The sequence below is a fragment of the Prionailurus viverrinus genome, chromosome C1 (genome assembly GCF_022837055.1).
Source record: "Prionailurus viverrinus isolate Anna chromosome C1, UM_Priviv_1.0, whole genome shotgun sequence".
Classification (NCBI taxonomy): domain Eukaryota; kingdom Metazoa; phylum Chordata; class Mammalia; order Carnivora; family Felidae; genus Prionailurus; species Prionailurus viverrinus.
In genome coordinates, this window is record NC_062568.1 from 13,842,026 (window position 1) to 13,868,526 (window position 26,501).

The 26,501-nt window shown below is 47.3% G+C and overlaps 1 protein-coding gene across 5 annotated transcripts; it reads right to left on the reverse strand.

Annotated features, from left to right (window-relative positions):
• STK36 (serine/threonine kinase 36) lies at positions 1 to 26,478 on the reverse strand. Of its 5 annotated transcripts, none has more exons than XM_047873492.1 (27): positions 26,350 to 26,478; positions 25,585 to 25,759; positions 24,753 to 24,893; positions 24,565 to 24,642; positions 22,636 to 22,766; positions 22,156 to 22,405; positions 20,408 to 20,501; positions 19,945 to 20,114; positions 19,333 to 19,520; positions 18,721 to 18,820; positions 16,666 to 16,809; positions 12,267 to 12,446; positions 11,252 to 11,349; positions 10,758 to 10,863; positions 9,102 to 9,252; positions 8,783 to 8,910; positions 8,143 to 8,247; positions 7,697 to 7,795; positions 7,522 to 7,610; positions 7,175 to 7,238; positions 6,878 to 6,988; positions 5,175 to 5,249; positions 4,564 to 4,726; positions 4,200 to 4,347; positions 3,823 to 3,970; positions 2,514 to 3,260; positions 1 to 1,451 (listed from the first exon to the last, which is right to left on the reverse strand). In XM_047873492.1, exons 2-27 carry the CDS (start codon positions 25,666 to 25,668, stop codon positions 1,308 to 1,310), a joined length of 3,936 nt encoding a protein of 1,311 aa, XP_047729448.1. In that variant the 5' UTR covers positions 25,669 to 25,759; positions 26,350 to 26,478; the 3' UTR covers positions 1 to 1,307. The 5 variants fall into 5 exon arrangements, with proteins under 5 accessions (XP_047729448.1, XP_047729450.1, XP_047729451.1 ...); XM_047873494.1 differs by lacking the exon at positions 26,350 to 26,478 and adding an exon at positions 26,204 to 26,278; XM_047873495.1 differs by lacking the exon at positions 26,350 to 26,478 and adding an exon at positions 26,166 to 26,203.
• Positions 26,479 to 26,501: the final 23 nt, after the last annotated feature.

Consider the following 26,501-nt stretch of genomic DNA (forward strand, 5'->3'; position numbering starts at 1 on the left):
TTCAAAAACAATTGGAATTTAAGGAAGGACAAAAAGTAATACCCCCATTTTATGGATAGAGAAACCAAGGAAGGCTCTGGGAAGCTTGTCGCAAGCCATCCGGTGAGTCAGGGTTGAAACTTTGTAGTATGTTTCCAGCTGGATCTCAACTCTAATGGGTCTGCCAAACATCTCTTTCTGGTGAAATACACGATGTCCTAAACGGCTGCCCTTCTCAAGCAATTGGGCTTCCCTATACATTGAAACTCCATCAAACATCAAAACTCATCACTAAGCCTGAGATCACAAAGCAATCCAATGTACGGCTCTGTTTAATCCTATCTCTCCTATTTCAGCTCCACTGGTCTTGGCTTGGAAGTAGGTGACCACATGTAGCTCAGCTGAAATGCAGGAAGCTGGAAGGCAGGAACAGATATAAATAAATAAGGTCCCAAACCATGGTCTTGTGTGAACGGGACACAAGAGCTGCAGCACCAACCAGCAGCCAAGAGAGGAGCTGACCCCCCACCCAAGCTCTTACCCTGGCATCTCCAAGTAAGGTGAGGTATACCTTTTACTACAGGAGTTTACATAGAAAAGATGGGTGGATGGGAGGAAGGAAGGAAGGAAGGAAGGAAGGAAGGAAGGAAGGAAGGAAAAGAAAGAAAGGAAAAAAAAGAAAGAAAGAAAGAAAGAAAGAAAGAAAGAAAGAAAGAAAGGAGAAAGTTAAAGAAATAAAGGAAAGGAGAGGAAAGGGGAGGGGAGAGAGGGGAAAGGAAAAAGAAAAAAGAAAAGACTCTCTACATAACCCATGGATGGGAATGTGGGCTATGGGTCAGGAAACCATCCACAGCAGCATTTATCCCCATAGCCTAGAGCTGAGATGGGCTCAGTCTTCGTCACTGTCCTAGGGCCAGTGCACAAAAGCAAGAACCTGTTGGGAGGATTATACAAGCTCTAGAAAGGAAGCGGCCTCTCAGGTAGAAGGTACCTCCCTGAGGTCTGGGAGGTATGCCCCTGGGGTTAAAGGCACATTATTGGAGAAAGACCCCTGCATGTACAAAAGGAAGGAATCTTCTCTGGCACCAACAGCAATGAAGTTTACTGATTGAAATCATCCTGAATCTGGGGAAAGGAGGGAGCTTTATACATAAATCTCTTCTAGTTTCTCGTTCTTAAATCATTTGACTTGTAGCTTATCTCTTTTTTTAGTCTCTTTTTAGTTCTTGGTTGAGTTGGTGGCTTGAATAGTAGAAAAAGGTTGGCAATAGAGGGGTAACGAAAGTGGGTGGATGGACCGTGGGTGGATGGACCGTAGGAATCTGAGATCACGTGCTGTGGGTTGGCCTCAGGAGGTGAATGAGTTTCCTGCAGTGTTTGGCAGAGGCAGGCCTGGGGCTGCTATGCGGCAGTAGCTGATTCCCCAGAGAGAGCATGGCTAATCGCTCACTGGCCCCCAGGGACACCAGCACCTGTGAGACAGAGAGCAGATGACAGAATAGGACATGCAGAGGACTCTCATTTGGCCCAGCAATTCCCACTCTAGTAAAGAAAGAAAAAGACAATGGGCCCCTGGGGAATCAATATAGATTCTGCGGGGAAAGAGAAACTTTGGAGAGAGGGCTCATCGAGACCGGAGGTCTACTGCCATTCTCTTCGGTTACACACCATGAAACTGAGGCACCGAGGGATCCATGCATTTGTCCCAGGAAGGGGTCATAAATGCAGCAGTGACAGTAAGTCAAAAAGTGTGATTCCTAGTCATGAATCTTGACCAGTGGGTCTTAACCTCAGTACCACCAAGAGTCTCTTATATTATTTCCCCATATGGATTGCCAGAAAATCCTATAATTTACATCATCACCATCCCATCAAAATTTCTGTTCTGCATGAACCAGCCAATGTTCCCACACTGCTTTATTATAATTTGGAGGTTTAGCCTTATCATAGGGAGATGTGTGATTCCCATTAGGCTACTTATGTCACAAGCAGAAAAAGCAGAATAAAGCAGTGGTTAAGGTATGGGCTCAGGACTCAGACCCTTGAGCTCAGAAGTCCAGTTCCCCAAACTAGCTTTGTAACTTGGGCATGTTATTAAATCCTTAGTGCCTCAGTTTCCTCACCTGCAAAATGAGGAATATAATAGCTTAAACCAGGTAATAAAGGTAAAATGCTTAGCATGGCGCTTTTCACGTGGTAAGTGCTAAGAAAAAAAAGAAAAAAGATAGCCCCTTCCCAGCCCCCAGAATGAAATCCCTCTAGACCTCAACATCACCTCCTCTGGCCTCACCTCCTTCCCACGTAGACTCAAGAAGAGAGAACCCCTGGGCTTGGAGATCCTGGGAATTTGCCACTCATCGGAGCCCTCTCCCACATTCCTTCCCTTTTCCAGGGTGGGAGATGGTAGATGGCATACCCATCTCCAAGACACCGCCCATGGGTTTCCCAGCATCCCAATTCCTTAAAGGCTATCTCAGAAAAATGTCGTGAAATACAACCCCATCGTCATGGTCCGGAAGTCCCCAGGGGTGTACCTGATGGATGCAGGGTTCCTGTCGGAGGCTCCGGAGGGCAATGAGGGCAGCCTCCTTCACGTTTAGCTGGGGGTCTCCACAGGCCATCTCTAGGAGCCGTTGGGGCACTTGGCACTGTAACAGCTCCTCCCCCAACCCCTCAGGGCCCAAGTTGCCCAGAGCTGACGCGGCATTGCGCCGGATACCAGCCTGAGGATCTCCAAGTAGCTGGGTCACACTGGGTATCGCGGCTGCCAAGGCAGGTCCCAGGGGACCAGCTTGGTAGGCTGCGTTGCCCACGGCAAAGCTGGCACCGCGCCGCACGGCAGGGTCCTTGTCTCTAAGCCCCAGCAGCAGAAGGTTGAGCAGCCCAGCCTGGCTCTGCAGTGCCCCACGCACAGCCATGCTGTATTGCAGCAGGTGGCCCAGGAGCCCGTAAGTGCGGGCCCGCACAGAATTCTCTGGGTGGCCCAGGAGGCTGCGCAGAGGCCGATAGGTTTCATCAGAGCCAGCCAGGAGTTCTTGGATGAAGGACAAGTGGCTGGGGGACAGTACTCGGGCTGTGTGGGCCAGCAAGGAGAGAATGTCAGAGGTCAGCAGCGGCTGGTCACCCAAGAGGGCAACTGAGAGGAAGGAGATGATGGTTCTAGGGGAGGCAGCCACTGTGTTCACAAACTGGTTGAGAGAGGTGGAATCCGCGAGGGCCAGGTGTGTGAGGAGGCTGACAGGCAACTCAACTTGCGTCAACGGAAGATGGTGGCAGCAGACCTGGGAGAAGGGATAGAGGAGCAGGCAAAGTGGTTCAGGGAGAGGAAGAATTCACCGCAGCGAGGTAGCTAGAAGGGGCCCAAGCTCTGGCCAAGAGAAAAGCCAAGCTATGCTGAGAAATGCCACAGAGAGCTGGAAGACCTGACCCGAGCCCTCCACGTGAGACTGTGGAGCCCAAGAGAACAGGTGCAGGATCATTCCTTGCTCTGCAAGGACTCAGGCTCTCTGCCTTCAAAAACCCACTGCTGAATGCCAAGAATTGCACAGAAGTGACTCCTGGCTGAGGAGCTGAGTCTCCCTGCCCAGACTGGGATGTCCTCCCCACAGAGCTTCAACAGATCCAGATGAGGGACAGATGGAGACGGGAGGCGCCAGCCCCAGCTCTAACTAGTGCTTCTGCTCAGGCCTGAATGCTTTCTCCACTCCAACGCTTACATCAAGCCAGATGCTCCACTCTTCCAGGAGCTCAGGGGAGCCCTGGAGCTGTTGGGAAGTGAATTACAATACACGAGGTCGGCCATCTTCCTCCTCCACCTTCACGCCTGGTGGCTTTCCCAAATACCTGCAGCAGGCGGGCTGTGACTTCTGAGTCCACTAAGTCAGCTAACACACCTCCAAGGAGGTCGGCATCCACATCCAGGGCGAAGGGGAAGCAGAGGAGCTGGCAGACAGAGAGCACCACGACAGGCAGAAACCCAGACCCGTGAGGCCTAAGGAGGGCAGAGTGGAAGGATTTACTCGGTTTTACTCACCCACCCTTTATTATTCTCTGCCCCCTTCTCAAATCCCCAAGTCCAGCGCCCCTTCTCCAACCTCACCAGTCCTATTTCTGGCCTCATAGCTCAAGCTGTCAGCTACGGCTCTCCTGCCCACCCCTCCCCACCGCCACACTGCAGACTGTCTGGACAGTCTGGTCTCCCTCGTCTAGCTCGAACTCACGCCCGGCCCAGCTGACGCAGGAAGCTGGGGGAAAGCAGGTGCTTCAGGGTGGTCATGAGGATACTTCCACGTTGAGACAGGTGGCTCAGGCATAACTGGGGCTCCTGGGTGAAGGTGGCCATGGCCAGGCTCAGCAGGGCTGCCATGCCTGGAAACACCGAGAATGGAGACCCAGTGGTGCAGGAAGGGCCCCGGATGCTCCAGCTTCTCCAGGGCCCCCACCTATTTAGTCCCCTTCACATCCAGCGCAGTCTGTGCCATCCTCTCCCCAGGGGGCAGCGGCTGCAATCTCTGTGGGCTAACCCAGTTCTAGGCTGCCTCCTCTTGAAAAGGATCAAAGGAGGCCATGCTTATGGAAAGATACCTTGGGGTGAGATCAGCGTCCAGTCTGGCTCTGGGCTTTGTGATGGCTGTGATTCCTGTGGAGACACCTCCTCGGGGAGCCTTAGAGCCATGGAGAAGCGGTGCCATAGAATGGTCCACATTTCTGAGTTAGCCACGTCCCTTATCGGGCTACCCTTCCCTGGCTGGAGATGAAATTGAAGGAGGGTGGGTAGGGAAGTCAAAGTCAGGTATCACAATGCCTTTTTCTTTTCTTTTCTTTTCTTTTTTTTCACTCTTATCCCTGATCTCTAAGGAAAGGGAGTCCCAGAAATAATTCCTCTGTTTTCCCAACAACGTGGGATTTCCCTGTTGTCTTAGTTACCTTTCTTATCACATCTTAACCCACGCAAGTGTCTGCTAGAAACCAGGGAATTACAGCTCTCCTCCCCACTGAATCCTGGGATGCAGCTGGAATTCCCCAGAAAGGGTCCACGATGAGGGCAGGGGGGCCCTTTTGAAGGTAATCACGGCCACCATATTTGACAGAAGAGGCAAGTGTGGGTTGCTTCTTCATTCCTATCGTCTAGCGGTTCATCAAAATGCCTAGCTTGTCTCTCCTGCCTTCCCATCCAACCTAGGATGCACCTGTACCTGGGTAAGAAGCTGCAGCAGCAGGATGAGGAGGCCGTCATAGAATCCACAGCCACCTGGTGGAGTCAGCCGGACCTGACAGAGAGAGGCAGGAAGAATGCAGATCCCCAAGAGAGATGAAGGGGCCTCATAAACCCATGCCTGCAACTCCTGGTCAGGCAGAAAGAGCTTGTCCTCTGCCTGGTGTAGTGGGGAAAGCTCTCCTGGACTTACACAAGTCCTGGTTCCTGACTATTCATTCAATGACTACCTCTGCTCTAAAGACACATCATCTGGTAGGGTCGGAAGACACTTGCTACACAAGAGGCTGGGGTTGGGGTGGGGGTGGAGACACAGTTGAGAGTGCCTAACTCTGCCTTCTGGAGGTAGAACACCGATGAATTAAAAGTTCAAAAAGCAGTCAAGAGAAGGAGGTGGTAGGAAGGGACACCATTCCTTGTAGCATAAATGAAGGCAGGTCATGAAAAATGATAGTGAATTTTGGAAGTGGTAACTCCTGGTAGAGCAGGATTATAGAGCCCAGAGGTAACAGATGAGCTTTGAGGAGAAGGTAAAGGAGTCTGGACTTTATCCCGGAAGCAATGGGAAGCCACTGAGCTCCACAAGCTCCACGTGGGCAAGATTTTCGTCTGTTATTCACTGCTGTAGTCTCAGAACCCAGAATAGCGCTCGGCACTCAATAGATACTTCTGTGCTAAATACTTGAACAAACGACTAGACTTTTAAGAAAGCTCACCCTGGTGGCAGTGAAGAGAATAGACTGGAGAGGAGAGAGCCTAGAATAGAGATCCTTCAGCGGGCAAGCGCCACAGTGAAAGATAGATGGTGTGCACACAAACTAAGGCAGGGCAGTGATGGTGCCAGGTAAAAAAAGATCTGAGACAACAGGAAGGCGGAACACATGGGACCTGGGGGAACCATCTAGATGGGGGAATAATGGAGCAGAGAACACAGTCTATGATGACTCCCAGATTTCTGACTGGGGCTCCTGGATGAATGTGAGTGTCATCACTACTGGTACCACCTCTCTGAAGTTCAACTTTATCTAGAAAAAGCAGGTGAGTCTCATTACATTTCATGTGTCTCTCTTTCAAGTGTGTTGTAAGATAAGATGTGAGGTGCTTTCCAAATTATAAAGAATTCTGCATCTATAAGGATGATGATCATTTGAATACGAAGTCTATCCTTATTACAAAATGAAAGAAATAGGGGTTCCAAAGTACCTAAAAAGGAGAGGCGGGGGGGGGGGGGGGCGGGGGGAAGGCCCGGAAAAGGAGAAAGCAGAAAGGAGTCTACACAATGGACTGGATTCCTCAAGAGTTCTCGGGATGCCAGCCACCTTTTCCATTTCAGTTAAGGAGAAGGAGGGGGGACAGGGAAGCCAAACTGTAGTCAGAGGGGAAGAGATTAAGCTTTTGAAATGACCCTAACAACAGGAGCAGAAGCTTCTGCGGGAGGAGACTAAAGTAGGCAGGAAGATCTCATCCTCCAGTAGGTAACTCGGGTCCCCCTCCCTCTGTCCCTCTTTGGAAGTGTCAGCCCAGTCTGGGCTCAGAGAAGCTGTCATCTGGGGGCAGACAGGGAGGAAAAGAACGACTGCTTAGTTTGCCCCAGCCAAGCTGGCACTTCAGTCTCGCCCCCAAGTGGAGTCCTGGGTCTGACTCAGTGAAAATGTTGTCTGTGCCCTCTCTGGTATACCTCACCTCTGCAGGGGCAGACAGAGCATGTGAGGCTGCGGCAATCCACTCCACAGGCTGGAGGTCAAAGGTCACCCCTTGCTGACCAAGTTGACCCAACAGGCAGGCTGCTGCACTCTGGGGAATTAGAGGAAGAGAAGGAATGTCTGAATCTGCACAGTAGTCACGACAGGCAGAGAAGATTTATGTCTCTGGCCCAGAAGAATGCGTCATAACCACCTCTTGATGAGAGTGATGCCCGCGCACCCCGCAGGCCTGGGTGGCAGGGTGAAAAGGGGAAGAAGGGGAAAACTGAAAACTCACCACGAGAGAGACAACGTGTGAATGGGTAAAGAGAGTAGCAATCTCATTGCCTAGCTTCCCCATTCTGGAAAAAGAAGATTCATCAAAGGATGCACCAAATGAAAGGAGGCTAGGGAGTGGCCTCCCTCCCCGCTGGATGGCACTCTCTACACGGCTGCTTGACCTTGCCCCAAGGCACAAAGTTGGTAGGAATCTAGGTCTGTTTTGTTCTGTGTAGAGAACATCCCCATCCCTTCTATCCCCATCCCTTCTGAGGATAGGCTGTAAGGTCCCGTTCCCCATATTCTACGTCAGGGTGAGCTATCGGGAGGGAAGATTCCAGTGGAGAGACCCTACTTCAGGCTTACCCAGAAGGCAGATCTTGCAGCCGAAGGACAAGAAGGGAGAGGAGGTAGAGTGCCACCTCAGTAGACTCTTCCCAATCTACTACCTTTACCTACAAAGGAAACCAAAGATATCAGAGCAACTTCTGATTGAGACAGTAGGGCCACCACGATATACCTGCCTGTGTTCCTGGCCTACCTTGCCCTGGACCAGCATCAACAGTGACTCCAAGGCCAGGGGCTCTTGCCCTAGCAGATGGCACAGGCACTCACTGACATGGCAGCATGAGTAGAGAACCTAAAGGAGTGGAAAGCAGTCTGTCAGTGAAGCCGAGCAGCCCCTGGGTTCCTGGATCAGAAGGCTCAGCTGAGAAGCAGGCTAGCCTCTCCGCAGATCTAGTGTCCACACCGGGGCAATTCGAGAAGTTCAGGCCAACTTCCGCCTCTTCTTGCTATAAGACGGTGAGATAGGGCTACTGCTCTATTCTAGTGAGGACTGGCTAACAGTGGGGCCATCTCAGGTTGAACAGACTGAAAAGCAGAAAGGGACCCTCTGGGGTCTCTTGTCTCTCTCAGTGTCTTTCTCTCTTGGTCTTGGGGGTTAAAAAGAAATCTGAAGTCCCAAGAGTTCTGGACAGGCAGTACCTTGAGAAGGTGTAGGCACAGGATGGGATGCCGCAAGCCAGAGATAAGGGACGGTCTCAGTTGGTTGTTGTCCTCGGTGAGCTGATTCGCCAAATGCTGAGAGATCTGTAGGGACATACTTGAAGCCTCAACCCCATTCCCATATTCCAATCCTGTTCCTCTCATATCTCCAACTACTCAGGGTTCTCAACCCCTTGCTAGCCACTCTTCCTCAGGTTCACCAGGAACCTCAGATCCCATTCTATTCCCAGTCTTCATGGCCAAAGAAGAACCAAAAGTCATGGCCTAGTTTAGCCCTAGTAGAGACAGGTATAGAGGAAAGTGTTGCTGGCCAAAAGGGAGCAGGAAATCTAAATCCTGAGCCCTTGAGGCAGCATCATAGGTGGCTTCGGGTCAGCTACCCTACCACATGGGCAGTTTGTCAATGAGCTCTCTAGCCAGCTGGCCAAGGGTTCTGGGATTTTGGCGACATCGTGTTCAACAAGTGGCCAGATTACCAGACCCAGGTGGAAGCATCTGTTTCTGGAAGTACAGAGTAAGGGGAAGCAAAAATGCTTGTTTTTCTGCCTTTCTGAGAAGCTGAGGCCAGCCTCATCTCCGGCAACATGGATGAGAGGAAATCAGAAACTGCAGCTCAGACCTGCTCCTTGGCTTCCCAGCAGCTGGGCAGCCCCACAGGAGCAGTGCATATGGCTGCCAGTGCAGAGGACATGGCTCCAGGCAGGTCCTCACTCTGCTCCCATAGTGGCTGGCTCACTTGGGGGGCTCCTATGGAGAAAAGCAAAGAACGCAGGGTGGGGTCTGATTGTTTGTCTCGGATCCCCATTCATTCTTTCAGTGCACAGTTAGTTGCTGAGCCCTCACTAAATGCCAGGCACTCTTCGAGGCAATGGCAGTCGGGAGGGCACAGCCGGAGTTACTCAGAAGGCAAGAGAACCTCCACTCCCTACTCTGGTTACCTGGGGGTATGTGGAAAGGGAGCTGGGGAACTGTCAGGCCATGAAGGAGCCCATCCAGCACAGCCCGCTGGGTAGTCAGCAGGCTGGAGTAAAAGGCTTTGGAGATGGTCCGGCTGTTCCCATCCATAGCTTCACACAGAACAGTAAAGCACTAAGGGAGACAAGGGCGGCATTAACATTAGGGCAGCAGAAAACTGACTGGGTTTAGGGTAAGGAGCAAGAATCCCCCCAGAAAACCTGAGAATAAAGGAGAAAACCCAGGGGGACCAGCTGTGGCATTCTAAGTATTCCTCACACAGAAAATGCATTATAATTAATTGCCTTCACATTTCAAGGATGGCAACTTTAGGTTATCAATCCTATTCTCTGATCAGCTGCTTCCTAGATGATGTTTCTCAAAGTGTTATCTGTAGTCCACGAGTATGAGAATTCCTGGGGATTCCTGGGTCCCTTCCAACCCAGTCTTACTGATTCAGAAGTTCAGGAGGTGGGATATTTATTCCAAACTTCCTATGCACTCACTGCACAGTGACATATGACAAATGCTGGCCAATAATGTGAGTCACTGATGGCCAAAGTTTAGGTTAGACATTGAAAGCTTCCTGACTTGAAAGGATGAGGGAGGTTAAAATAGGCTCTCAGACTAGAAGAGTTTGAATGGACTGCTCACTGGAGGCAGAAATGCAGCCCAGATCTGTGTTCCCAATTGCCAGTCTGAACAATGGCTAGGCAACTGTTTATTTCCTTGCTCATGTTCCTCCCTAAGTGTCTCCTTGGAGATCAGTCAGAACTCCGCTATCTTCTCATTCAATCTTCTATTCTCCTGTCCCTCATTTCCAGAGTCCAGGGGCGAGAATCCACTAGCTTGCTAGTCGTAGGGCAAATACATTTGGGAAATACTAGTCCATCTGCAAGTCTCTTCAAAAAGAAATACTTCTAGGGGTGCCTGGGTGGCTCAGTCAGTTAAGCATCCGACTTTGGCTCAGGTCATGATCTCACGGTCCGTGGGTTCAAGCCCCTCATTGGGCTCTGTGCTGACAGCTCAGAGCTTGGAGCCTGCTTGAGATTCTGTGTCTCCCTCTCTCTCTCTGCCCCTCCCCCACTCGTGCTCTGTCTCTCTCTGTCTCTCAAAAATGAATTAAAAAAGCATTAAAAATTTTAAAAAAAAAAGAAGAAATACTTCTATTTGTAGTTCCCTGAAACAGGCCACAGTCCTTAATGCCTCTGGGCCTTTGTAAATGCTGCTCTTTCTGCTTAGAATGTCCTCCCTACTTTCTGCCTCACCCACCCGGCAAACTTCTATGCATTCTTCGAATCCTAGCAAAGATGATTTCCTTTGAGATTTCTTCTATGACTCCCCAAGTGATATTAATCATATCTTCTTCAGTGGTGCTTCTGTACTTTATACAAGTTTTATACAAGTTCTAATGTACTTTTCATGCTGTTGTCCTTGATCATTTTTCATCTCTCCTACTAGACTACTAGTCCCTTGACAATGGGGACCTTCTCGTACTCAAGTGGCACAAGGCACACAGTAGGTACTCAATAAATGTTTGTTCTATTACTTTGATCTAACCCTCTATAGTTATAAGAAAGGGAAAGGGAGAAACATGGAAAGATATCAGAGACAGAAATCTGGACAAGGGAGCAGATTACCATAAGGCTATCCCTCCTTAGAGTCTGCTCAGAGTCATCTGGTTGGGCCAGCAGTTTCCCCAACAGGTCCAAAAAGAGGTTGGCGGCCTCCTGAAACACCTGTAGGCTGGGAAAAAATAGCCCATCTCTCTAAAAGCCCACGTGTGGTAAACGTCAGTTCTGCAGGTAGGAGAATCTGTGCAAAGGAATATATCAGAATGCTCCTTCCCCTCCCCCCACTAAACACACACAGAGTCTTACATACCCTCCATGACCTTTCTTTGCCATTTTCTCTACGTTACTTAAATTGTGACCCTTCCATTTAGTGTATGGTGACCCTTAGAACCTCAAAGTCTTGGGGTGAACTTAGAGTGGTCTCGGTCCTTAAGAGAATCAGGGGATCCCTAACCTGTTGCTTTCTCCTCACTTAGCCTCTTCCTAATAGAGGAAGGAAGAATTGGGGGTAGAAATTGAAGCCAAAGTGGCCAACAGAGCAAAGCTGGCTCTCATCCCACCTGTCACCTGTCTGGCTCCTCTCCAGATTGAAGGTGCAGGCAAAATAGGCCTGAATCACAGCCATCAGGTGCCGTAAGAAGGTCCCATACCAACATTGCTGCCAGGGAAGAGGACGGAGAATAAGGGCAATGTAGACGAAGAGAAAAGGCAGTGAAAAAGGTGTCAGATATCCAGTCAGGCTGACCAAACAGGGAGGCTTCTGGACAGAAAGAGGAAATCTAGAGGTAACAAAGGGGCAGCCAGGGGGCTGTAAACAGCCTGTATCTTGCTTGGCCAGAATAGCATTTAGGAGTTCAGGAGGCTCTATTTTTCAAATAGCTCAAATTCCTTTCTAAATTCCTTAGAAACATTCAAGGTTAACACTCACCAGCAGGATGCAGCTTCCCGTTAAACATTTCAGTGTTCTGTCCTCTCAGCTCAGCCACAGCAGAATGCAGCGTGGGGTAGCACAGATCTGGCCTCAGACACCCTGAGCCTCATGCCTACCTCCTCTGTTTATCCTACCTCCTCCATTTATTGTCCCTGTGGCCATTTACAAGCTAATGCTGGTGTATAAATTGATTAATCCCTGAATTTCAGTACTCTGTTCTATAAAAGCAGGTCAATAAAACCTAGGATTTAATATTCCAAACCACAGTGCTCTAAATATTGGGAAATTGAGCATAAAAATCTGGATTTCTAGCTTCTCTTAGAAAACTGGAAGATCTGGCAACACGGGGCCCGTGTTCTCATGTGGCAACAGTGAGCTGAAGCTGAGGGCATGTCCCATTCAGATTGAGCACAAGATCTCCGGTCTGTCGTCTTCCCCACTACTCTCATACAGTCACACAGAGTCTACCTCCCTGACTGACGGGATCTGCCTGGCATCAGAAGGCAGTGGAGTATGCAACTCGTGGTCTACTAACCGGAGAGGAGGAAAGAAAAGAAAAGGCAGTGGGCCGAATAGAGATGGCACTGAAATCCAAGGAGCAGAAAGTCCTGGAAGTCTTTCAAGGCTACTGGCCTACTGCTTACCTGCTGGATACTGTTGCTGTCCCGGCTGTGTCTGAGCAGGCTGAGCAGCAGCCCGGGGAGCCCTGCCTCACGACAGAAGGAGTACAAGAGAACAGAGTCGCTGCAGCTGGACAGAAGACTGCTCAAGACTCGGAGTGCAGGAAGGATGTGGGAAGCACCCTCCAGCATGCCTTTCAGGATCTGGGCAACATGAGGGAAAGAGACAGTAATCGATCTTATCAGAGGGAAAAGGAGTCACAAATACTAATTGTCCCCAAGGAGTTGGCAAAGCAGACCAATGTTCTCATTCCTTTCTTTGGGACTCTAAAACCCAAAGAAGGAGAATAGAGAAAAAGGGAAGCAGTAACAAGGAAGAAGAATATAGATATAGATGGTCAGGTCACTTGACTTACAACAGTGGTGACCAAGGGACAGGGGACCTCCCTCAGAATCTCCGTCAGGCCCAGTGCCATTCCTATCTGCTCCCTTCCTTCTCCAGCCTTTAACTTTAAAAAACATATGTATGTGCCCACACGCACTTCCAAAGATTAAACACAATGGACGCAAAACAGTGTCATTCAACTCCAGACAGATAAAGCAATATCATCCAACTCTAGATCAGGACTTGACTAACTATATATGACCTACAGGCCAAATCTAGCCTGCCACTTATTTTCATATAGCCTACAAAGTAGGGTCAGTATGATACTTTGAAATGGCTATTCTTTAAAAGGTTACTCTTTAGGGGCGCCTGGGTGGCTCAGTCAGTTAAGCATCCGATTCTTTTTTTTTTTTTTTTAATTTTTTTTAACGTTTTATTTATTTTTGAGACAGAGAGAGACAGAGCATGAACGGGGGAGGGGCAGAGAGAGAGGGAGGCACAGAATCGGAAGCAGGTTCCAGGCTCTGAGCCGTCAGCCCAGAGCCCGATGCGGGGCTCGAACTCGCAGACCGCGAGATCGTGACCTGAGCTGAAGTCGGACGCTTAATCGACTGAGCCACCCAGGCGCCCCTAAGCATCCGATTCTTGATTTTGGCTCAGGGCATGCATGATCTCAGTTTCGTGAGATTGAGCCCCGTGTCGGGTTCTGTGCTGACAGCGCGGAGCTTGCTTGGGATTCTCTCTCTCTCTCGTCTCTCTGTCCCCCCACCTCAAAAATAAATTAAAAATTTCTAAAAAATAAAAGGATACTCTTCAAAAGAGAGTAATGTTTACATCAAGTGCTTTATCATATGCCATTCAGTGTTTCTAAATCTTTTCACTTATTTGCTCATTTACTCTTTACAATAACCCTGTGCAGGAAATGCAATTAACCATTTTGCACTAAAGCTTCTAGATAGGTTAAGTAAGGAGTCAATAATCATACAGCTAAAGAGTAGTTCAGATGGGGGCGCCTGGGTGGCTCAGCCAGTTGAGTGTCTGACTCTCAATTTTGGCTCAGGTCATGATTTCACAGTTCGTGGGATGGAGCCCCATATCTGGCTCCGTGCTGACAGCACAGCGCAGAGGCTGCTTGGGATTCTCTCTCTCTCCATCTCTCTGCCCCTCCCCCCACTAGTGCTTTCTCTCTCTCTCTCTCTTTCAAAATAAATAAATAAGCATTAAAAAAAACTTTTAGAAAAAACATAGGGGGAAATCTTTCTGACTCTGGGTTTGGAAAAGATGTCTTCCACGTAACACCAAAAGCATAATACACAAAAAGAAAAAATGGTAATTGAATGTCATCAAAATTCAAAACCTTTGTGCTTCAAAAAACACTCTTATGAAAATAAAAAGACAAATCATAGACTGGGAAAAAATATTTGCAAATCACATATCTGATAAGGGTCTCTTATCCAGAATATACAAAGAATTCTTATAACTCAAGAAGACAGAACCCAATTTACAAATGAGCAAAGGACCGAAGAGCTATTTCACCAAAGAAGATACACAAATGGCTAATAAGCACATGAAAAGACACTCCACATTAGTCATTAGCAAAGTGCAAATTAAAATGACAATAAGCCATTATTTCACACTCACTAGAGTGGCAGTGATAAAAAGACAATAATACAAGCTGGCAAGAATGTGGAGAAATGGGGCCCCTCATACATTGCTGGCAGGAATGTTAAATGATGCAGCCACTTTGGAAAATAGTTCAGTAGTTTCTTAAAATGTTGAATGTAAATCACCATCCAACCCAGCAATCCTAGGTATCCACAGAAGAAAAATGAAAACATATATCCACAAAAATACTTCCATATGAATGTTCATTGCATTATTATTCATAAAAGCCAAAAAGTGGAGACAATTCAAATGCCCATCAACTGATGAATGAAGAAACGAAATGTGATATAGCCATATGACAGAATTCTAATGAGAACGAGCAATAAAAAGGAATGAAGTATTGATATGTCACAAGAAGAAGGAACCTCAAAAATGTTCCGCTAAGTGAAAGGAACCAGATGTAAAAATTGGGTATTGGGGTGCCTGAGTGGCTCAGTCAGTTGAGTGTGCAACTTTGGCTCACGTTGTGATTTTGTGGTTCCGTGAGTTTGAGCCCCACATTGGGCTCTCTGCAGTCAGTGTGGAGCCCACTTTGGATTCTCTGTCTCCCTCTCCCTGCCCTTCCCCCGCTGGTGCGTGCATGTGCTCTCTCGCTCGCTCTCTCTCTCTCTCTCTCTCTCTCTCAGAAATAAACATTAAAAAAACAACAAAGAAAAAACCAAACTGTGTACTGTATGATTACATTTATGTGAACTACCTGGAACAGGCAAATCTATGAGACAGAAAGTAGATTAGGGGTTGCCTGGGACCAGGGCTTTGGGAATGATAATGACTTGTAAATGGGTATGAGGGATCTTACTGGGGAGATAAGAATGTTCTAAAACTAGATTATAGTGATGGTTTCACAACTTGGTAAATTTCCTAAAAATCATTAAAAAAAACCCAAAAAAAACGGCGCCCGGGTGGCTCAGTCAGTTGAGCGTCCGACTTCAGCTCAGGTCATGATCTCACAGTTTGTGAGTTCAAGCCCCACGTCGGGCTCTGTGCTGATGGCTCAGAGCCTGGAACCTGCTTCAGATTCTGTGTCTCCCCCTATCTCTGCCCCTCCCCCACTCATGCTCTGTCTTAAAAATAAATTTAAAAAAAAAACATTAAAAAAAACTTTAAAGAAAATAGAAGGAAAGAAATGCAGGCAACATATTCTGGCTAGTTCCCAGTAAGGAAGATCATGGTGTTTCAGAAAACAAAAGGCTTAAATTATGGAAAAAGCCTAAATGTCCATCAACTGATGAATGGATAAAGAAATTATGGTTTATATACATAATGGAATACTACGTGGCAATGAGAAAGAATGAAATCTGGCCTTTTGTAGCAACGTGGATGGAACTGGAGAGTGTTATGCTAAGTGAAATAAGTCATACAGAGAAAGACAGATACCATATGTTTTCACTCCTATGTGGATCCTGAGAAACTTAACAGAAGACCATGGGGGAGGGGAAGGAAAAAAAAAAGGTTAGAGAGGGAGGGAGCCAAAACATAAGAGACTCTTAAAAAACTGAGAACAAACTGAGGGTTGATGGGGGGTGGGAGGGAAGGGAAAGCGGGTGATGGGCATTGAGGAGGGCACCTGTTGGGATGAGCACTGGGTGTTGTATGGAAACCAATTTGACATTAAATTTCATATTAAAAAAAAATTAAAATTAAAATTAAAAAAAAGGAAAGGCTTTGTAAAAAAGAACACTATGAATACCAATTAAGCAAAATATTATTCCTTAAAAAAGAATCATTCTTCTCATTAGTATGCCTATATTAGAAAATATTGTATACTTATTTTTAACTTAAATTTTTTTAAAATTTCTGATTTAATTAAGATTTTTAATTTAATCAAGAAAGATTTCATGGAAAAGCGCTTTCTCTCACTATGGAAGTACTAAATAATACCCTCCATTTTTGCCTCTTGCTCTCCAATGCCTAAAACGTTTACCATCAGTCTGCCGACCCCTGCTCTAGGTGAATGCTCTTCCCTTTCGAAAGAGAACCCAATGGGGCACCCGGGTGGCTCAGCTGGTTAAGCATCTGACTTCGGCTCAGGTCATGACCTCACGGTTCGTGAGTTCGAGCCCCACATCAGGCTCTGTGTTGATAGCTCAGAGCCTAGAGCCTGCTTCGAGTTCTATATCTCCCTTTCTCTGCCCCTCCCCCACTTGCACTCTCTCTCTCTCAAAAATAAACATTAAAAAAAAAAGAAAGAAAGAGAAACCTAAGGCCTGTTCTTTCTGTGTCACTAAAGGAGGTTAGCAAATATTGAATTAAATAGATGGATGATTGCAAGAGAATTGGAAAGGGACAAGCTTTCTTTTTCTCCTTATGTTTTTAATACCTCATCTGTGATTAAAAGTCTAATCCCATCCACAGTATCCTTCTGCCCGTTACCTGCCCTCCTGCCTCGCGCAGCTGACCCTGGATGCGCTGGCAGAAGTCAGGATTGCACAGCAGAGTGAGGGGGGCTTTCAGCTGGACAGGCACAGGGTCAGCAGTCTCTAGCAGGTGCTGCCACTCATCATCGCTGTCGGGCTCCTGAGGCATAGGGGAATGAACAAGGTCAGAAGTGTGTAAGGTTCAAGGGTAGTAACCCTCAACCTGCAGAATCATGGAGTAAATGCAAGAACCAGGGAATCCTTCAACACAGATGTATTTGCTTCAACCACCGGTTTAAAAAGGTATAGTTTGGCAGTATGTGAAGGGTCTTGAAAAGTCTCTTGGAGAACACTGGCATGTGTTCAAAAGAGGTACCTACAATATGTCCATTTATAATTTTAAAAAATTGGCAATGTCATAAAGGCAATCAGTAAGGGAATAATAAATCATGGCACATCCATATTAAGAAATATGATGAAGTTATTAAAAAGATTATAGTACTCGGGCGCCTGGGTGGCTGAGTCGGTTAAGTGTCCGAGCGTCCGACTTCAGCTCAGGTCATGATCTCATGGTTCATGGGTTCAAGCCCCATGTCAGGCTCTGTGCTGACAGCTCAGAGCCTGGAGCCTGCTTCGGATTCTGTCTCTGTCTCTCTGCCTCTCCCCTCCTCATGCTCTGTCTCTCTCTCTCGAATATAAAATAAAAAAACAAAAAAACAAAAAAAAATAGAAAAAAGATTATAGTACCGAGGACACATCACTAATGTAGTATTCTGACCAAAACTACATAAATGAATTTAATCATGAGAAAGTATCAATTTGAGCAACATTCTCCAAAATAACTGGCCTGTGTACCCCAAAACTGTCAGTCATGAAAGACAAAGGAAGACTAGGAACTATTCCAGATTAAAGGAAACTAATGAGGGGCGCCTGGGTGGCGCAGTCGGTTAAGCGTCTGACTTCAGCCAGGTCACGATCTCGCGGTCCGGGAGTTCGAGCCCCACGTCAGGCTCTGGGCTGATGGCTCAGAGCCTGGAGCCTGTTTCCGATTCTGTGTGTCCCTCTCTCTCTGCCCCTCCCCCGTTCATGCTCTGTCTCTCTCTGTCCCAAAAATAAATAAACGTTGAAAAAAAAAATTTAAAAAAAAGGAAACTAATGAGATATAACAATGAAAGCAATGCATAACCCTGGATTGGATCATGGACCAGGAAAAATTTTTTTTTGCTATAAGGAATAGTACTGGACCAATTGGCAAACTTTGAATATGGATTATAGATCAAGTAGCAGAATTGTATCAATGTTAAATTTCTGGCTTCTGTAATTGTACTGTAGTAGTGTAGGTCAAGGATCTTGTTCTTAACCAATGTGCACTAAAGTGCTTAGGGGTAAAGGGACATGATTGCATCTTACCCTAAAATGACTCAAGAAAGAGGATACACCCTTATATAAGCAGACATATACAGAGAGAAAGTCATAAAGCCACTGTGGCAGAATTTGAAGAGTCGGTGAATCTGGATGAAGGGCATACAGGAATTCTTTGTGGTATCCTCACAATTATTCTTGAAGCTTGAAACTATTTCAAAATAAAAAGTTAACTACCCCCCCCCCCAAAAAAAAAGCCAGAAAAGATTAAGGTAGAATTATATGTTCAGATGTAGAAAGATCTCCAAAATGGATCATCTGGTAAGAGAGGCATGATGCAAAACAGTACATGTAGTGTGAACTCAATAACATTAAAATAGTCAAACTACAGATTTCTATGTATGCGTATACATACATGTAGAAGTGCAAACATTTGGAAAAAGAAAGACTAAACTAATAATGGCAGACACCTCTGGGACTGGGGTAAGACACAAGAAGGACTTTCATTTCTACCCATGTGTTCCAATTTTTGATAATTGCATGTTTATACTGTGCAATTAAAAATCTACAAATTAATAATAAGAAAGCAATTTTTAACACCAGGGGAGCTTGTTCTTGGATGGTTGGGAATCACTGTTCTAGAAAAACATGTACCCAGACCCAACATCTGATGGCAAGGTCAAGGCCAAGAGGGGCCCCCACAGCTCACCTCATTTTCTAGGTCCACTGCATCAATGCTCCGCTGGCTCACCACCTCTGGCCTCAGCTCTAAGAGAGCTGGTTCAGAATCCTGGCTGATCTGGTTTTCCCTGCCAGAGGAACAGGGAACAGGAAGAGTTCCAGACCTGTGAGGCTTAGGGTTCATCTACATATTCCTCTCTCTAGGCCCAAGATACGAATGAAAAACGAGCCATATAGGACTGGATAGAAAAGAGCTTTCTTCTAGGATATGGCAGGACAGGATGTTGACCACTACACATATCCTTGACTGCCCTTCCACTTTGAACCTTACTCTCAAGCGTACCTTGGCAGTTTTCACCTGTAGTTCTCAACTCAAATATCTTCCCTTTTACATGGAGACAATTCTTTCCTTCTCAGTTAATGTACAACTGAGGCATAAAGAAAGGAAACTTCCCATTTCCACTGATGAATCAGGAAAGCATCCAGAATCGTAATTCAAGAACACAGGACCTGGATTCCGAGGGCCCTGTCCATACTTAGGTGGTGGCTAGTGATAGACACCATTTTGTATTTGTTTGGACTAAAACCAAAGATCTTCAAGGGACCTCCATCTATAAACCCCTGGCTAGCCCCTCCTCACCGAGGTACAGGGGGGGCCTCTCCAGCCCCCCACTCAGCCCAGCTGTTCTTCATTTCTGAGGCCAAGATCCCAGCCAAGAGGCCTGGTTCCTGAGGAGTGGCTCTTGGTCTGGGCAGAGGGGCTGTGCCAGAAGCCATCTTGCTGGTCCTGTCCTCTTGCTCAAGGGCAGGTCCTGTGTTCTGGTGTTTCTGTGGGAAATGGGCAGGAGACACACTGAATCAAAACTATTTGGTTGTGGGGTGGGCTGCCTGGGTGGCTCAGTGGGTTAAGCATCTGACTCTTGGTTTTGGCTCAGGTCATGATCTTGTGGTTCCTGAGTTCGAGCCCTGCATCAGGCTCTGAGTGGACAGTGTGGAGCCGGCTTGGGATTCTCATTCTCTCTCTCTCTCTCTCTCTCTCTCTCTCTCTCTCTCTTTCTCTCTGCCCCTCCCCTGCGCATGCCCTTTCTCAAAATGAATAAATTTAAAAACAAAACAAAATCATTCATAGGTATGAATGGTACCTACTCAAAGGGCAGAATGAAACCTATTCATGGCCCTTTCTCAACCTTCCTTCTCCAATTCTCTCGGTCACTAGGCTGGTCATGTCACATATTCCCTTCTGTCCACATACCTTCTGCTTGGCCTCCTCAGCCATGCGTTTACAGGCTTGTCGCAAGATTCGAGAACGATTGCCCTTGGGGGCCAGCTGGTGTGCCTGTTGGTCCTTTAGGACCTGAAGTTCTGGGGGTAGGCGACTGGTGAATGGGGTACCCAAATCTGGGCCTGCTGGTTCAGTCACTACTGTAGGGAAGAAGAGGGAGAATATGTGATCACACTGGGGCTGCACCACCATCTCCACTTGGCCAGAGACAACTTCAGTGTCCTCAGGCTTCTGTGGAAGGAGGCCATGTTGACAATGTGACAAAGAGGAAGTGGGGTTGCAAGAGAAGTGCCAAAGGTTAGGCAAAAGGTTAGGAAGAAAGTTCCAGCTGGTAGGGTAAAGCAGACGTGTTACATCCAGACACTGGGGGAAGGGGGTAGATTGGAAAGAGCACCAGGGAAGTGTAAAAGCCCTGGGAACCCCAATGACTCACTGGTGACACGACCAGCTATAAAGGGGTGATGTAAGAGATCTGGCCAGGACAGACGCTGCCTAGGGTCCTTGGTGAGCAGTCCCTGCAGGAAGTTCTGTGGAGAGAAAAAATACCCCATGGGTCATCGCTTTCCTACAGACTCCCTCTAACTCACCAGCAGAACTAGGAAACCAAGACTCCTGAGTCCGTTCCATGAGCAAACTAGCTGGTCTTGATCATGCCCTCTCTAATCCTATCCTTAGGCCTCAGTTAGCTGGCTTCAGGGAGAGACTTCTCTGCCTCACCTCCTGCAGAGCCCCAATTCCTGTCCAGAGACTTACTGTCACCTTCACAGTCATTTTCAGAAAGCAAACATTCAAAAGAGTCCGAATTGCTCACTTTGCCCTCCCTTTGATTGCGGGTTTGTTTGCAGCTGGGTAGGACCAGAAGCATTGGTGGTTAAAAGCACACTCACACACAAGTCATTGTGTAAAGATGTGTTTGGGAGCACAGAAAAACAGAAATCTTTCAGCAAGTCTTGAGATGGTAGAAGGGAAGGGAGACTGCCTCTGAAAAGGGTGTACCTGTTATGGTGTATCCTTGGGAAAATCCCCAGTTGGGCCTAAAATAGGGATAGAAGGTACTGGTCGAGTATGACCACTGTTCTAAAACAAGGTGATTAGTATATTGTGGCTCTTGCTGAAGATGCCTGCCTGTCTGCTCTAAGGGAGAATGAATATCCTATGTAGATCACCCACTTAAATTTCTTTTGCTTAGATTCTTTTTGATAATTATTTGAGCCTCTCCAACTAAATAGGTTAGGGAGAAACTTGTCCCTTTTCATCTTAGACAGGCCAAGGGAAAGTTATAAAGAGACTGCACTCTGGGAAAAGGTTGCACTTAAATTCCATTGAGGGCCCAAATTTTGCCCTAGATAAGAAATAAAAAGGGTCAACTCTTTATTCTCCCTCCCTCCCTCACCTCCTGAGACTTAGCTGCAATCAACAGATACCACTTCTATCATCTGCCCCTCATCGCTGATCTAGCCCCACTAGCTCTGCCCATTTGGATTTCTGAAGATTCCTTCTTTCAGGAAGAAGACTAAGAGGTCTGTGGGCAAATCTAGATATCATGAGGACTTTGCATCTGATAGGAAGTAAGTGGAAGAGAGGATGTGTAAAAGGACAGTTTCTGTCTCTGGTGGCTTGAAACTACCTTACCATTGTGATAAAGAATAGCCTGCCCCGGGGGGCACCTGGGTGGCTCGGTGGGGTAAGCATCTAACTCTTGATTTCAGCTCAGGTCATGATCTCACAGGTTCGTGAGTTCAAGCCCCACATTGGGCTCTGCACTAGAGCAGAGCCTGCTTGGGATTCTCTCTCTCCCGTCTCTCTCTGTCCCTCCCCACCGCGCGTACGTGCTTTCTCTTAAAACAAATAAATAGACTTAAAAACACACACACATATATACACACATACATACATATGAATATATATACACATATACACACACACACATACATATGAATAGCCCACTATGTATATGAATAGCCCGCCCCAGGGAGGGGCTGGCTGGTATTCCCAAATTCTGCAGAGTTTAGAACAGCCTCCCAGAATAAGCCCCTGCAGCAGAAAAGCAACGCAGCTTGGCCCAGCTCCCACATTAGTTCAGTAACGGCAGAGTCTTGCCCCAGATTTTGGAAAAGGGAACCAGGGCAGAGGAAGACAGGTTTCTAATGCAAAAGTAATCTCCCTTTCGACGTTCATTACCTTGAAGCAAGGACTAATGGTGGTCGGCCAGCGCACAGGGTCCTTGAGAATGAGGCTGACCAACTGAAAGATGCTGGTAGTGTAGAAGGGAGGGGTGCCCACAGCCAGCTCATACAGTATGCAGCCCACAGACCAGAGGTCTGCAGTGTGGTCGTATGGTCGCTCTTCCACCAGCTCTGGAGACATATAAAGTGGTGTGCCTTTGATGGATGTCAGCACCATCGTGTTGGTGCTCATTGCCCTGGCAAATCTGCAGGAGATGAGGGAACAGAGTTGGGAAGAGAAAAAACATATTCAATAAAAACAAGGCCTATCATGGTGTGAGATATCCCAAACTCAAACAGAGAACACCTTCCAAAGACCCAACAGGAACCCCCAGTCTTTTAGCTCGGGTTCTAAAATGAGGTCCAGGTAAGTTAAGCATATGGTCGAAGACTCCTTGCAGAACTGGAAGCTGAGACAGAAGGTCAGGGTCCTCACCCAAAGTCACAGAGCTTGATGCCACCACCCTTGGCAAGGAGGATGTTCTGAGGTTTCATGTCACGGTGGAGAATGCGGTGGGAATGCAGATAGTACAGAGCGGACACCAACTGGGCAGCAATGGCCTGAACCTAGGGGTCAAACAGGCAGGGGAAGGAAAGGAGAGGCCAGAGGAAGGAGCCTACTGACGAGCCCAAAGACATTTCCCTAAATTACTGATGAGATCTTCTCTTCTTGCTCTTTCTTCCAGAGCTTCCCACATCTTCCTTAGCTCTTGACTCCCATTCACTCATTCTTTCATTTGTTCATTCACTCGTTCAAGGAAAATGTATCGAGTCTCACTAGCTGTGACCTGGGATGGGCAAATTATCTCGTGCCTCTCATATGCATCACCTGTAAGCTCATGATAATAATACCACCTCCTTTATAGGATTATTGTGAGGATTAAACAAGTCAAAGCATGCCATGCTCAGAATGGTGCCTGGCATTTAGTAAGCCTTCAATATACATTAGCTGTTACTAAAAAAAATTTTTTTTGTTTATTTAGTTTTTGAGAGAGACAGACGGAGCACAAGTGGTGGAGGGGCAGAGAGAGGGGGAGACACAGAATCAGAAACAGACTCCAGGCTCTGAGCCATCAGCACAGACTGATGCAGGGCTCGAACTCACAGACCGGGAGATCATGACCTGAGCCGAAGTCGGATGCTCAACTGACTGAGCCACCCAGGTGCCTCTACATTAGCTGTTATTAAACAAGACAAAGTCTTTTTTCTCAAGACAAGTAACCAGACAACAAATAAGACAGAAAAAATAAGTATGATGATGACTTACAAATGACAATGCTTAGAAAGAAATGGATTGCTACAACAGGAAGTCCTGGGGAGGGGGGCTACTTGTTAGAGTACAGAGAAATCCCTAGAATGAGTGTGGCTGGAGAATGTGTTCCACCAAATCCCACTGCCAACCAGCAGGTGTTGGTGGTGAATCCTGCCTTAACAACAACTCTTATTCCCTTCCTGCCCTCTCTGGTACCACCACACGTGCTATCTGGTGACAGCAAAAGCATTAATAACAGGAATGTTGAATACTGTGCATCAGACACTCTTTTAAATGCTTTATATGAGGGGTGCCTGGGTGTTTCAGTCAGTTAAGCATTCAACTTTGGCTCAGGGCATGATCTCACAGTTCATGGGTTTGAGCCCCACATCGGGGTCCATGCTGATGGTGCAGAGCCTACTTGGGATTCTCTCTCTCTCCTTCTCTCTCTGCCTCTCCCATGTTCAAGCTTTCTCTCTCTCTCAAAAATAAAAAAAAATTTTTTAAAGATTTAAATGCTTTACATGAATTCATTAATCTTCACAATAGTCTCATGAGACAGACATTAAAATGACATCCATTTTTATTTTTATTTTTTTTAATTTTTTTAATTTAAAAAAATTTAACGTTTATTTATTTTTGAGACAGAGAGAGACAGAGCATGAATGGGGGAGGGGCAGAGAGAGAGGGAGACACAGAATCGGAAACAGGCTCCAGGCTCCGAGCCATTAGCCCAGAGCCCGACGAGGGGCTCGAACTCACGGACCGCGGGATCGTGACCTGAGCTGAAGTCGGACGCTTAACCGACTGAGCCACCCAGGCGCCCCGATGACATCCATTTTTAAATGAGGAAACTGAGTGCTAAGAAGTTAAGGTAACTGGCCCAAAAGGATCCAGCTAGAAAGTGGCAGAGACAACTTTGTACTCAGAGATTTTGGCTCCAGTGTTCACCTACTTTACTGACATGCCACACTGTCTCTATATATACCTAGACTCTTATAGTTTCCTCAGGAGTTTTCAAAATGGAGAATCTCAGTGCCCTCAGCTTTTGCTACCAGTCCTTAATCTGAAAAGAGGTCAGGGTAGGGGACAAGTTTGAGCCAGGAAACATACCTGGTCTTCTGGAAGTTTTCCATCATCTTCCAAGATCTGAAAGAGCTCTCCCTCAGCATAGTCTGTCACCACCACCACCTGCAGGGAGAAGGCAATGGTACTGATGGCTCCAGATTTATACATTCTGAGGCTGGGAAATTTGGGGGACCCTTCTTCCTGGGGAGAGGTGACCCAAAACTGAAGTGCACCTCTTTGTCAGTTTCAAAGCTGTCAAGCATATGCACAATGTTGGGATGCCGCAGACCCCGCATGATTTCAATCTCTCGTTGCAGATTCCTCAGCTCCTTCTCTGAACGTCCCAGTTTTGGAATGAACTTCAGGGCCACCACCTGTCAGTGTTAAGAAGAAGAGTCAAGGCCTAACCATGCTATTGAAACATTCACCTCAGAGCTCCAGAACTCAGGCTTCAGATTGTTTGGGCAAATTCTCATTACCTGCTAGTCTCCTACTCCTCTTCCTTACAGTACCCTGGCCTTATCCAGACTCCCCCCACCTCTTGCCCTAGGAGAAAACAGCCTCTGCCAGACAGATCCCTTTGGTGGAATCTGGGAGAGGTGTTCTGATCTGGGTAAAGAACTCTGGGTAAAAATTTAAAAGATTTAGGGGAAAGAGAAGGAAGAAGAAAATGAAGAAGGAAGAATAAAGTTAAGGTGGTTTATCTCTTCCTGCGTGGTAAGATAGACAATAACAATAATAAAAATAAAATTTATTGTTTACTAGGTGCCAGACACTATACTAATGTAGTGATTCAGCATGAATCATATTTAATCCTCAAGACCCATCAATCAGATACTGTTCTTATCTTCATTCCACAGATGAGGAAACTGAGACATTGAGAGTTTAAGTAACTTATCCACAGTTCTAAGGCTAGAAATGGTGGATTTGGGTCTGAACCTAGTAATCCAATATTAGAGCACACACTCCACAAGAGAAATGACCGAGTCAGTGCCTTTGGAATACAGGTCCGTATTCTGGTCCCTGTAGAATCCCACCCAAGAGATATCCCTCCTTGTTCACCACCTGAGCACTGTATTTTCTTCGACCCTTGTACACCCTCCCAAAAGAGCCTTCTCCGATCATCTCCAACACGTGGTACTTCTCCATGACAGAGATTTCAGGATCCTTCAGATGGAAGGAGGTAGAGATGGTGGTGAAGGGCTACAGCTCCAGGGACAGCTCCACACATCTAGGAGGCCTGGGTTGGGCATAAAAGAAAGGTTTATGTTAGCCACCTTGCCTTTTCCTTTTTCATAATAATCCAGGCCTCAAAAACATGGTAGGGTGGAGTGGATGGAAAGATGAGATCTTGGGAGCAAACAGAGAGCCTCTTGTTCTCCCTCCTTTTCAACCTCCTCCTGGCCCCCAACCCAACCTCGTTCCCACCGAAACCCGTGCCCCACGCCCCTCTCCACGCAGCTCCGCCCACTCGACCGCTCCCCCTCTTCTTCAATCCAGCTTCTCCCCTCGGCCCCGCCCCCTCCGTCCCGCCTCGCCCACCCGGCCCCGCCCCTTCCATCCAGCCTCGCCTACCGACCCCGCCCCTTCCAGTCTCCCCAGGTTCCTGCCACCGCCAACCTCCTCAATACCCCCGCCAGTGCCACCTGCCCGCGCGCTTCGCAGACCGGAGCCCCACTCTCACCCCCAGCCTAGGGGCTTCAAGCTCCTCAGGCCGAGGGATGCAGGCCCTGGCCTTCAGCCCCGCCCCTTCCGGCTGCCTGTGGATTTTGCCTGACTTATAATTCTTCTCCACCCCCGCTGCCTTTCTCTTTAGACTCCCATTGTTACCACATGTGCTCGCTGGAACTGGTCAGAGAGGTTCAGAGGACAAAGGCTTTCAGAAGTATTGGAGAGTCGTCGGACCACCCATAGGCACTTTCTAGGGCACTTCCGATCCCTCTCTTGGCCATCAGGACCCACTAAGGACCTGGAGTCTATGG